The sequence below is a fragment of the Polyodon spathula genome, chromosome 13, assembly GCF_017654505.1.
Source record: "Polyodon spathula isolate WHYD16114869_AA chromosome 13, ASM1765450v1, whole genome shotgun sequence".
Taxonomy (NCBI): Eukaryota; Metazoa; Chordata; class Actinopteri; order Acipenseriformes; family Polyodontidae; genus Polyodon; species Polyodon spathula.
The window spans coordinates 12,556,820-12,570,582 of record NC_054546.1 but is presented as its reverse complement, the minus strand read 5'-3'; the positions used below and the strand labels follow the sequence as shown (position 1 = coordinate 12,570,582).

Below are 13,763 nucleotides of genomic sequence, written 5' to 3'. Positions count from 1 at the left end.
CAACCCCCCTCACCTGCACATCATCATCCTCCCTCAGGGCAGGTTTCCTGTGGAAACACAACCAACAATATTACATACAACCAACATCATTGCTTACCTCAGGAACTCACCTCCAGGAGCTGGATTCAAACTGCTGTCTTCAGGGAGGGAAGACCATAGACCATTTTGTGCTGTGGACCTTGGCCTAACTTAAGATTCTCAACTTTGTTTAATTTGGGACTTGAATGGGATTCAAAGCCAAACCTTAAAGATACATAAGGTAAATTAAAGAATATTTTTGAAAACTGAGGGATTAGCACTTGTGCCTCACATGGGACTTGAACCGACTACCCTGTGAATTATAGTCCAATGCTCTACCAACTAAGCTTATTTATCAATTTCTTTTTTTTATCGCTTAAGCAGAGAACACTAGTGCTGTGCCTGTGTTGTTCTTGGTGTCACAACATTTCTTTAGGCGTCATGGCAACCAGAGTTGAGCAGGATCTTGTGGGATGAAAATCCCCGCCCCTGCCAAAAAACTGTCCTAATGCAATGATTTTTAGAAGGGAGCCCCTGCCTGTGAGTGACACCCTTATAGATAGGTGGATAATGAATACAGTGGAAGATACAGGTCATAACAATGCATTAAGAAAAACAATTACAAAAAAAAAACTCAGACAACAAATTAGACAGTGAAGTTAGTGAGGACATTAGTAACTTAGAATGAATAAAGTAATGTTGACAGTTAGAACAATTTAATTAAACAGTAAATTGGAGTTAGAAAGAAATTAAGACATTAAGTTAGCGAGACATACATTAAGACAAAGAAACAACAGAAAAAATTAAAGTTAAAATGAAACCATTGGAGAACAAAGTTAGAATAAACCATTAAAATACTACAACAGTTAATACCAAAGATGAAAACAATGAACTTATAATGAGTAAAGCAACACAAAATAAATCACTGAAAAGGAAAGAACAAAGAGTACACTTTTGAAAATGAATGAATAATAATTTTAACTTTAACATTTATCAAGTGGTCTTCATAAACTATGCCATTACCATGAGAATTAAACTGTGTTGAAGCAATTCTTAAGAGTAGGCTTGTTACCTGCAATTCAAAACCCTCCCGACATACAGCTGTTTTTCATCACCTAGGATTTTAGGATTGAGACAATAAAAAACAAAACAAAATAAAACTATAAACATAATTTTGATATTTTTTTTTTAACAGGTGTTTGAGAATTAAGACGTAGTTTCAGTGTTTAACCCCCTAACTGTAATGTGTGTATGTGTGTTCCTGTTCCTGGATGAGAAGGTCTCGCAGTCAAGAGTCTGGTCTCTGAGAGGCTCAAAATGCCTGCTGAGAGAAAACTGCCATGGGAAATTAAATTGCCATGCATGTTAAGTGTTTTACTTTTGTATTCATGATCAACTACATTAATTATGTGCTGTTGTCAGATGCTTACAATACAGGACAAGAGTTTATGCAGGAACTTCCATTTTAGTACTACCTTTTTTTTTTTTTTTTTTGTTTTTTTTTTTGTTAAGGGGTGTATTTCAGTAGATCTCTACATTGTGACGCATGGTTTAATTTAGTACAGTGTACTGTATAAGGAACTTTTTAGTAAAACAGTAAAACAAATCTAGTGCACTTCATAAATTATTTATTTTCTGTAGTACCAATATGAGTTGCTTTCCTTCAAGTCAATAGAAATAAAGTAGTCTCTAAAACAGGTCATTTTACACAAACACAGTTTTGCACAATACATACAGACTGGCACATACAGAAAGAATGTAATACTACAATTAAAGATAGGCAAGATTTGAAAAGTTGCCGCACATTTTTTAAAGACATGTAAAGAAGAAATACAGTTCTATGTTCTTAATATAATTTGATTTACATCGGTACTCAACTTCAAAGCATAAAGCTGCAGTGTTTAAGAAGCAGCAGTAAATATAAAGTGATGAACTGAGACTGAGGCACGCTTTAATCATACCAAAACAATCTAGTCAGAAACTAATTCACATCCTGCCATTTTCTATAGAACATAACGAGGCAATACCTTAAACATGTAAAAGTTATTTAGATCCAAGACCAAAATATATCTGCAGAGTTTTGAGCTTTTATCTATAGTAACATAAAATATCACATCAAAAATGACACAATCACACACAATAGAAAACATGTTTGTGACTGCCATTGCAGACAAATAGAACTATGAAATGACATTTAGAAATAAAGCAAAGGGAACGTTCATATTCATAGTTTTAAGTCAAGAAATGTGTGCTGTAAAAATGCACAAGCAGTACACAATAACAATCTCCTGTAACAATGAATCAACAGAAATTGTTGAAAAAAGTAGTAATAAAAATAAAAAGCCACTATAAGTTTGTTTGTACACACACAGATTTGAAAGAGCTAAAAAAGAAACTAAAATAAAAAGAAACAGCTTTGATGGTAGGGTTATATAAAGAATATAGACAAATACATTATATTGTATAATCATTCCTTTTAGCAATAAAACAGATGGCCAAGTACATATGAGCTATCTAGACATCTATGAAAACAACCAGGCCTGTGATACAAAATAACTTAAATCAGATTGTGTTTCTATATATAGTTTGTAGCTTTCTAGGTTTTAGCAGGTTAGTAAAATGAAAAATATACAGTTGATGAACTGTATTTCAATGTGTTCCATCAAGTATTTTGTTATCGGCACCGACTATTAGTGTTTTCTTTTTGTAAAATAAAAATGTGAATGCTTGTGTGCCATTGTAATCATGCATTACAAACACTGCGACATGGTATATTCAGAGTCTGCACCAGGTAGTTTACATCACATGACAGGCTAACCCAGTCAGGTATGATAGGGCCACTTTTTAAAAACAAACAAAGATATACCACTTAAACAGCCTGCATATGCAGTGCTTAAATGTAAGCCTAGTTCAAGAATTTTTGGACAACAAATACAAAGTCATTGTCCCTTAACATTGTTACAATCAGCGCTCCAGATAAGCTGCGTACTGGGTGTTTTACGCATTGAAAACATATGAATTACGCATCACATTTAAATGTAACGTGTAAAGAATATAAATAGCAATTTTGGTGCACAGCTTGAGTTTGCATGTTATCAAGCTTCTTGTACTTTGTTGGTTCCTGGTGTCTCAATGTTCAATTGTTAATATACTGCAAGCACTGGCTAGAGAATTCTGGGACAGCTAATTGTAGCCTGCCTTGGAATTGCCAGAGACACATGACCAATAAATGAGGGTTTTCAAATTAAAAAACAAAAAATAATAAATACATAAATAAAAACCTCACTTGAAACTACTCCAACTATAATATTATTAAGGCAGGACTAAAGTTTTTGTGCAATAGTTTATATTAACATTGCAGTTCAAATGTAAGGCTATTGTTAATGTATGCCCCATACATTAGCATTACAGTATGCATTGTATTTATTGGAAGTATTCATGACTACAAGGTAAAATGTTACATTTTACTCAACTAAAATACAGTTTACGCAGTGTTTAAACAAAACCTTATCTGAAGCACTTGTTACAATTAACCAAAAATTCAAAAAAGTAGAAGGACAAATCAGATCTCTTTGATTTACACGTGATAGCAAACAGTACAAGCCATTGCATGAAAGTCAGTAACAGCTGCATTATACAATTAGATGTACGCGCTGAGCCAAGATTAGCAAAATTGACTTGTGTATCCTTCCTAAATAAGTCTCAGTCAGAAAGGGGGAATCAGCAAAAGAAGATGGTTATGAACTAGAAGTAAAAAAAATAAATCTTACATTTTAGCATTTCTTTTTAATGCTGTAAAACAATGTACTAGTCAAAGTCAAGAAGATCCAATTACCCATGTGTTAAAATGTTTTCTCTGTAATTTTGTATTAGAAAGACATCTATCTCCCTAGATGGGTAATAAGGTACGCCTTTGGGCTGCAGTGATTTCTATTGAAAAAACTTTTGAGCAAAATAGCTGATTGTAAGCAGTCAAGGACTATTGAAACAGAAAACAGATGCTGGTAACAGAAAACGGTAAAGTATACATTGTTTTGTTTTTTCCCCTGCAAAGTCCAGTCCTCAAACCCTGATACTGGAGGAACAGACCTATTCTGTTCACCCATACACCAGCCCTGCATTCTTTAAACATCTTCTATAATGCAAGTAACAGACTATTTATTTTTAGTACAAGAACTCCCAGAATGGTACAATCCCACTCTATGTGTATATAGCATACTTCACTAGCAAGAAAAAAAGAGAAAATATACAACTAGAATAGAAATTATATACAATATTAACAAATTCTTCTAAATGACATAAAACTGGCTCAATGTATTTACATAATATCACCTGAAATAGTGCTATATAAACATTCACAAATCTACAATACTTCTGTGTACATCTCCTTGAATTTTACTGTCCTTTAAATTACAAAGTGTTTTCAGCTTTCTGTCAAGTTATTTTATTCATGCTACCAACCAAAAAGTGACAGTGCGTGGATTTGCAATGAGGGCTTTTATATATTTTCCTGTCCTAAATCTCACTCTGGCATTTTATAAATGGCTGAAAGAAATAGGATATGTTTAAATCATCTCTGACTACCATAACAGTTTAGCTCGAAAAACAGAAAGAATATTCATTTCTGTTAGATCTTTTATACACTACTGCAGCAAGCACAACATATATACTGTTGTTATTTATAATTTTTTTTGTAGTGTGAGTAGTGAGTATTGAGTAGTGTGATTGCATGGGTGAGGTCCTTCATTCAAGACAATATGAATAGCATCCCAATTTCTTTGTCTAGAGAAAAGTAAAATGTTCCAATTCCATGCACCATCCCTAAAACTACAATATAGTAGTTTTGTTTTGTAATGTATTAAGCTTAACTTTCACATCACTTTTTGACTCAAAGCACATTTTCTTTTGTCTGAAACATACAGGACTATATTATTCCACATAATATCACATATACAAGCAGCTAAAATTAGAATCTGCCCATTGTTATCCAATTTAACTTCTACATCAAAGTTGCTATTTGATTTAATACTTAACTATGCGGGACCACATAAATATCAAGCACATCAAAAGACATTAATATTAGCTTCAAAAGACGATATGTCAAAGTGCAACACGTTTCACAATTTATGAATCAGTTTCAAAGTGCTTCACGTAACTCAGTGTTACTCGAAGGCATTCAAAACATCAGTGAAAAATTTTTAAAAGGGACCTTTCAAAAACAAAGCATCCCAATGGATTCTAACAAGCCAGCTTGTTGTTTGCCCCTTCTATCAGTGGGACAGGAGAGGGGCTGTTTTTTTGTTTTTTGGTAATCCATTGGAGGACTGCACAAAGCTGGGATATGCAGCTACCTTGAACAATTGGGTATTTTTAAAATACTGTACTCCACTGGGCTTGACAGTGATACCACCCGCAGGGAAAGAAAGGGCGCAGTCACCACCAGGAATTTCACTGCCACATTCGTCTATCAGCAGTAAAACCCCTATTTAAAAATACTCTACAGACCCTGCTATCCGTCTTCCTAAGTAACCTGACTATGGGCTCCTTCCAAAGGTTGAGGGGTTCAGAGCTGCTGAACCTGTACCCACACATTCTTGACTTGAATTTCCCAAAAACTGCCTCGATCCTGGAATCATTTGTGCAATTTCCAGTTCCGGAGCAGGGGGAAAGACCACGTGGAAGAGGCAGGGGTGTCGACTTGCAGATTGAGTCTCTCAGGACACCAACCTGCAGAAATCAGAGCAAACAGACTTACAGACAGCACACAGCCAAATGTGATTTTATTTTAGCATTCAATCAAAAGACAACTGCCAGTGAAAGAGACCAACCCCTGTATCCCCCACCACATACACAGACTCCTTAACAAGTATTTACATGTAAATCTGCATCCTCTAGATTCATTAAAAATGAGACCTCTTCTCTGGTCTTTAAATGAGCATGCTGCAGACACCAGTTAAGATGACATGCTGGGAACCAGTTATCCAAAATCAAGCCCCTCACTGCACTGCTTCAGTTCTTTAGATTTAGTTGATTCATTTCATTCATAAAATCAAGAGATACAAAAGTTGTCAACCCTGGCAGCAGACCCACAGGTCCCACACATATGTGCTTTATACATTGTTTTCATTATCCTGACAGCATGTTCAAGATGTTTAAAATGTAAGCTTTGCTGACTGAAATAGAAAACTGTATAACGTGAGAGTGCATAGAAAACATTCCATGTGCAGACATTTCAATGAGCATGAGATACAGCTTGTGTAATGCCAGACTGTGATGTAATTTTATTATTTTAACAGTCGACAATATCCTGATTGCATTAGAAGATTAAACACACCAATCATATTTGTTGGGGGAAATGGTTTTCCCATGTATGGTATTTTTAAGATCTTTCTCCACTCCATACAGACTGGTTTTCAAAGACGCATTCAATTAAATCGATCAACTACCAAAGTAGCAGAGCTTGCCTCATACAAACTCTGAAATGGACTACTGTACACAATACATCTGATTAACATTTTCTACAAGCAATGCTTTAAACTACTTACTGGAATTACTATGTCCATTTTGATATATATATATTTTTTAATTAATATCAATATCTAATATCAATACAATTTTCCCTGAAGCACTATTCAAATGAAAATGCATGTCTTTGCATCCATGCGAACACACTTTATTGATTGGGACACTGAAGATAAAACATGCAGTTCATGCTGACTTCATCAGGGGTGGTGTTGCTTCAGGGACAATATGATATGTAACCTGACAGATATCAAAGCTGCTGATATTGAACTGCAAGGCATACCTGAATGGGACTCAATGCAAGCACTTAGGGGCGTTACTCAGCAACCTCACTGAAGGGCACACCACATGCAGCTTTCTCATCCTTACTCTGACCACTTTCTGGGGGCGTCGTCTGAGCTGGCCCTGATGAGTTCCTACTCTGCTTGCCCGATTTGGTGAATTTCTTGAGCTCACTGGCAAAAGAAATACCTTTTCTCTTATCATCCCGTGCAGTCTGCGAACAAACATATTTCACAGTTAGCAACACTTTTTCTTCTGCCTTACAAACTTGATTTATCTTCTAAATTCCATAAGGAACACGGGACCACCTTGTTCACCATCCAGCCGCAGCCTGGGTTCTGGTGGGTGTAATAGGCAGTTTACCAATTAGAACAATCTAAATTGCCATGTCTCCCCATCCACTGTATCTATCTTTACAACCAAATATTGATTATGTTACCTCGTGGACACAAGACCTGCATCGTAATATCTGTTAGGCCATTTTCTACATGGAAAAAAGGCCATGGGAAAAGTAAAAAGAGAATCTATTTCAAGTGAGTTAAATTACTCTGTCACATGCTAAATGCTGTTATACACACATTATATATATATATATATAGTGAGCAGGGAGAGGGTTAATTTCCTCCCTGCTAGAAAAAGTATACTCGGGGCTGCTGAGTAGGAGGAGGCAGAAAGTGTTAGTCAGGGACCTGTTAATGTATAGTCAGAGCTCCTAAACGGAGTTAGGTTTTGTTTCGGTTTTGTTTGTTTATTTGTGTTTATTAAAAAGTGTGCGTAAGTGCTGTAAAATTCAATTTCTATGTCCTGGGTCCTGTTTAAAAGGGGGCAACGAACCGTGAGAGTTGCAGGATCAGTTACTATATATATATATATATATATATATATATATATATATATATATATATATATATATATATATATATTATATATATATATATATATATATATATATATATATATATATATATATATATATAAATGTGTGTGTGTGTGTGTGTCAGTATCATGTGCAGCTTGGTTCTCTTCTAAGTAACTTACCTGGACTTGCTCTTTGAGTTTGAGGATAAACTTGCCTGCCCCCTTCCACTTGCTCTGGGCTTGATAGACACTTTCCTGATCACAGAGGATGCGCTGGGACGGCTTGCAGGTTGACGCTCTCTTGTTTATAGGCTCTTTTGTGACTTCCTCCACAAGCACGTAGTCACTGGGGTTCGGATTGGTCAGGATGCTGTACGAGTACTTGGCTTTACTTAGTGTCTGCAAATAACATAAGAGTACACCGTTTTATTTATTTTTTAACAGACATTATGAAGATAAGTTACCAGTTAAAAATGAGTCCGTCAACTTAAAAATCCTAGACAGGGACCTAACGATTCCATGATCGTGCTATAAGCTAATGTTGCCTCCATACAGGCCAGAATGTAAGTAGGAGCCATATTCACAAAGCATTTACCCCAGTCTTAAGTATCCACTATTGTTTTGTCTCAGAATTAACAAGAAACAACTAGGAGCAGAATTATTTATTTGCATGCATTGGCAATGTTTGTTTTTTGGTGTGACGTTAGCACTGGGGTGAATATTGCTCTCTCAAGGCAGTGGCTGTGGTTATTCTCAGATCTCACTGAACGGAGCTCACCTGCTGGATGATGTCCTGTGCAGTGCTGAAGCGAGGTGCTTTAATGACTGTGCGAGGCTGCTCTGGAGAAACATCGTGCACCTGAACAAAGAAACTGTCCTCTTCTGCGCTGATATTCGCTTCCTCTACCGCCTCTGTGATGGAGTTCCTCTGGTTGAGATTCTGAGAAAAACAAGAACCCGCTGTTCAATACATTAAGACCTAGGTAAATTGTAGCATGAGATAACAGGTAAGTTATGAAAGAATGCAGTAGCAGAGTGATTTGTTATTTGTTAGTTATTAATTATGTATTTATTTATGTAAAATATACATGTATATAAAACTTTTCCAGTTACTACTATGGCCAATTTAACAACACTTGTTGAGACCAAGGGGGTTAAAGTATACTGGTTGTGCTACAAACAGTAGCTTAACTTGCATATATTAAAATAAAACTGTGTTCGGTTTTTGCCTTGCATGATCCAATGCTTCAAGTTATATACTGTTGATGTAAAACTATAAAATATATACTTAATTACAATATTGCACTGTTTTAACCTGTGAACATCTATTGTGTTTTAAAATATGAAAATTGATCCTTCAAGAATCCTGGCATAGAATAGTTTGCTTACACTGTAGATTATCTGATGACATATCACAAGTGAACAAAAGCTCAACAACACTGTGGGTGAAGGACCTAGCAGCAGAGGGAGTGGAGTTTAAACACAGTACCTGCATGCCATTAACAGGTGATAAACAAAGGATAACGAAATAATCATAGCTATATCCAGACAACAGTTCAGTAGAATAATGCTCACTTAAATAAACTGTCTCAATATAAAAATACATTAGTTTGGCGCGCACACACACACTGAAGTGTTCTTTGTTAATTAGGCCATCAAACTTATTTGTGTTGGGTAACGAGAGGCAATGAGACTTTGGTCAATATAGCACAGTTTTGTTTTAGTACATGGATATTAAATAATAGCTTCACTACCTCAATTTAGATTCAAAGTCTTTGGGCTCCTCTATTTTCATAGCTGCTGTGTTCATGTGCCAAGCTAATCATTTCACATGGCTGCATGAAGGTTTTGTAAAAGTGAAACATTTCAATCTTAGAAAACATTTTGATCTTCCATTTCTAATAGAATATTAGTTGGTATACAAAAGACCAACTAAAAAAAAGATCCACTAAAACGCATCAAAATTGGACATGCTTAATTACACAACATTTAGGGATGTAAATCCATCAGCATTTTTTTTTCTGAATTTTAATGGGACTTAACATGCAAAAATGCACTATTAACTAGACTTACTTCCTCCTTGGTTTTGAGGCAAATTCTTCCCACATAGCCTTCCTCTGGGAACCAGCTGCTGAGGATTTTTACAACCTCTTCCTCGGCCCCGATGACACGCTGAAGCGGCTGCTTCTTGCACTCGCTCTTCTCCTTACACAGAAACACTTTCTCTTCCACCAACAAGTAGCCCAGGGTATTCGAAATTGAGCCCGTCTTTGAGGAGAGTAACTAAAGAAAACAAAGGAAAAATGAAAAACATAAAAGGACACTTTGTTCTGTTTTAACAAAAAACAAAAAAAAAATATCATACACCTTCTCCCTTATACATCCAGCACAAAAATAAAGCTGATGTTAAACAAAAATAAACAAACAGCTCATTTAATGGCCTAAGCTTCCCCCTAGCAGATGTGCTGTCTCTATTGGGTCAAGATCTAACAAGTTAAATTTTTCAGGCACCCAACACATTCTCTTTGAGTTCTTTCCATCTGACAGTCCAAAGTATGGTGTTTACTACCTAAATAACATCAATTAAGGGAACACACTGCAGCCAGGGAGATCTTGCAGCAAGTGTAAGAAAATAATTGCACGCAAAAAAAAAACAAAAAAAACCCAAGATAACAGCTATTAAATTACTACAGTATGGATGTTTTCTGGCTGTCTAAACAACCATATAGCTGGACAACAAATGTCCACATCCCATACCAGAGATGATGGTATTTTTAAATGCATTCTTTAAACAATTATATAAAACACAAACAGGAGCCTGGTAAACTTTCCATGGTGCTCTTTTTCCCATATTAGGTATAGCGTGTTAGTTTTTCTCTTGTCCTTTGTGAACTGCGTGGGGGTGATGAGAGTCGAGGCTCACTTTATCAAGAAGCTGTCTGGCTGTGGTTTTCTCGCTCACAGAGAGGACAGTGAAGGGTTCAGGACCCGGGGCGCCATGGACCGTCACTTTGTACAGGGTTGCAGCTCGCCGCTCCTCCGTACTGAACACCTGGGCACAACGCAAGTAACCCTTTAAAACAAGGTTTCTGAAATTCATTTTTCAACCACAAGTTCTCAACTTAAAACAATTAAACTCTTGTACCACTCCTTGATTACCCAAAATGAAGCCAGAAGAAAAACATCACTTCAAAAGTGCTGCACAAATAGACAAGTTAAGCAGGACCACAGCAAGAGCTTGTGTTTTAGTAGCAATTTAAAAGGTAGTGAATTCCACAAGAAGGGAGCATGATAGTTAAAAGCTCAACACAGTATGGATGGTCTTAAAACGAGAACAATCTGCGACAGAGTTGCATTTTACATACTTACTGACCGAGAAGCACAGCAGAAGCATCCACTTTTTCTGTCTCCATCTATTAGTACCAGCAGTTTAGCAGGAATAAAAAAATGATCATACTCAAGCTTTTGCTGCATTACAGACAATATCCTATGTGTAATTACCACTGAAGCAGGTACATTGTTTCCACTGGGGTTTTCTTCTACCCTGCTGTAAATGAAGAGACTCGAGATCTCCAGCGGTTCATTGTGAAGATTTCTCAGTTGCAAGTGCCTGTACCCTGAATAAACACACACACAAATTAATCAAGATGGTTTTGACTGGCAGGGATTTGATTTAAAAAGAATGAATACATGTTCAAGGATATAAGTAGCTAAAAAAGTTTTTTATTTTTTTACTGATTTATTGATTATTTAGATTTGATTTGTATTATTATGCGTTTAGGCAGCTGTCAATTTACATTCTTATACACTGAACAAAAATATAAACGCAACATGCAATAATTTCAAAGATTTTACTGAGTTCAAGTTCATATAAGGAAATCAGTCAATTGAAATAAATTAATTTGGCCCTAATCTATGGATTTCACATGACTGGGAATACAGATATACATTTGCTGGTCAGAGATTCCTTAAAAATCAAGGTAGGTGCGTGGATCAGAAAACCAGTCAGTATCTGATGTGACCACCATTTGCCTCATGCAGCGTGACGCATCTCCTTCGCATAGAGTTGATCAGGCTGTTGATTGTGACCTGTGGAATGTTGTCCCACTCCTCTTCAATGGCTGTGTGAAGTTGCTGGATATTGGTGGGAACTGGAACACGCTTTCGTACATGTCAATCCAGAACATCCCAAACATGCTCAATGGGTGACATGTCTGGTGAGTATGCAGGCCATGGAAGAACTGGGACATTTTCAGCTTCTAGGAATTGTGCACAGATCCTTGCGATATGGGGCCGTGAATTATCATGCTGAAACATGAGCTGATGGCGATGGATGAATGGCACAACCATGGGCCTCAGATACCGAAACGAGATCCTCTGTGCATTCAAATTGCCATCGATAAAATGCAAATGTGTTCATTGTCTGTAGATTATGCCTGCCCATACCATAACCCCACCGCCACCATGGGGCACTCTGTTCACAACATTGACATCAGCAAACCGCTCAGCCAAACGACACCATACACGCTGTCTGCCATCTGCCCGGTACAGTTGAAACCGGGATTCATCCGTGAAGAGCACACTTCTCCAGCGTGCCAGTGGCCATCGAAGGTGAGCATTTGCCCACTGAAGTCGGTTACGACGCCGAACTGCAGTCAGGTCAAGACCCTGGTGAGGACGACGAGCATGCAGATGAGCTTCCCTGAGATGGTTTCTGACAGTTTGTGCAGAAATTCTTCAGTTGTGCAAACCCACAGTTTCATCAGCTGTCTGAGTGGTAGGTCGCAGGTGAAGAAGCCGGATGTGGAGGTCCTGGGCTGGCGTGGTTACACGTGGTCTGCAGTTGTGAGGCCGGTTGGACGTACTGCCAAATTCTCTAAAATGACGTTGGAGGTGGCTAATGGTAGAGAAATGAACATTCAATTCTCTGGCAACAGCTCTGTTGGACATTCCTGCAGTCAGCATGCCAATTGCACACTCCCTCAAAACTTACATACATCTGTAGCATTGTGCTGTGTAACAAAACTGCAGATTTTAGAGTGGCCTTTTATTGTCCCCAGCACAAAGTGCACCTGTGTAATGATCATGCTGTTTAATCAGCTTCTTGATATGCCACACCTGTCAGGTGGATGGATTATCTTGGCAAAGGAGAAATGCTCACTAACAGGGATGTAAACAAATTTTTGCACAAAATTTGAGAGAAATACGCTTTTTGTGCGTATGGAAAATTTCTGGGATCTTTTATTTCAGCTCATGAAACATGGGACCAACACTTTACATGTTGCGTTTATATTTTTGTTCAGTGTATATAATCATTCCCCAGCTCTGTCTAGCCAGGCTCTCTCCCTCTTTTTATTGGCTCAAGAATATTTTAAATTTGGCTAAGAGACAAACTTGCACAGTGTCAAGAACATAGAGCCAGGAGATCTTGGGTTGAAATGCCAGCCCTGTCACTTATTGTATAACCTAGAGCCAAGTCACTTGACCTCAGTGTGTCACTGAGTGGAAGCAGCATTCAAATACATACGACGAAGGGCCATGATGGAGAAATTATTTGAGCTGTATGCAACCAGAAAAAAAAAAAAAAAAAAAAAAAAAAAAAAACTAAAACAGTGCTTACTGAATTGGATAACTAGGTTTTGGATTTCACCATTTTCAGACATCAACTAATATTTTAATAAAAGTATAAAATTGAGGACAGAGTTAGAAATACACGATGTAGAAAAGGAAAAGAGCAAAGGTTACCTCTTTTTAGAGCCTTCAAGGGAATTATCCTTTGAGCAGTGATTGCTGAGCTGTTGTTTTCGACCACAGCAAAGCGAATGTAAACCAGGTCTTCGAAACAGACATGAAAGAGAAACTGCTCGTTCCACATGGGGTTCAGGGTGTTGCGATGGGTGGGTTTGGTCCGGAAGTGGCAGCTGTCTGCAGGCATCCCCAGCACGTCAATTTCAACGCAGGGGCTGCCTGACGTGTTACTGGGACACACATTCTGACCAGAGATAATCTAGAACAAAGGAAAAGGAAATTCCGTTATAATTTTATAATTTATAAACTGCCGGATATTGAATATACAGTACATA

At 37.3% G+C, this 13,763-nt stretch overlaps 1 protein-coding gene across 8 annotated transcripts in view; it reads right to left on the bottom strand.

The window, feature by feature from the left end:
- Positions 1-1,629: 1,629 nt before the first annotated feature.
- Positions 1,630-13,763, bottom strand: part of LOC121325753 (1-phosphatidylinositol 4,5-bisphosphate phosphodiesterase epsilon-1-like) — a 122,642-nt gene continuing 110,508 nt past the window's right edge. For 4 of the 8 annotated variants that reach the window (XM_041268687.1, XM_041268685.1, XM_041268686.1 and 1 more), the window contains 7 exons: positions 13,426-13,687; positions 11,182-11,297; positions 10,604-10,732; positions 9,754-9,963; positions 8,459-8,620; positions 7,861-8,079; positions 1,630-5,745 (listed from right to left, as the gene is read on the bottom strand). In XM_041268687.1, coding sequence (XP_041124621.1) covers positions 5,467-5,745; positions 7,861-8,079; positions 8,459-8,620; positions 9,754-9,963; positions 10,604-10,732; positions 11,182-11,297; positions 13,426-13,687 — 1,377 coding nt within the window. In that variant the 3' untranslated portion in view covers positions 1,630-5,466. Of the gene's footprint in view, positions 5,746-6,823; positions 7,037-7,860; positions 8,080-8,458; positions 8,621-9,753; positions 9,964-10,603; positions 10,733-11,181; positions 11,298-13,425; positions 13,688-13,763 lie in introns of all 8 variants that reach the window. The other 4 variants (XM_041268688.1, XM_041268689.1, XM_041268691.1 and 1 more) reach the window with 2 other exon arrangements.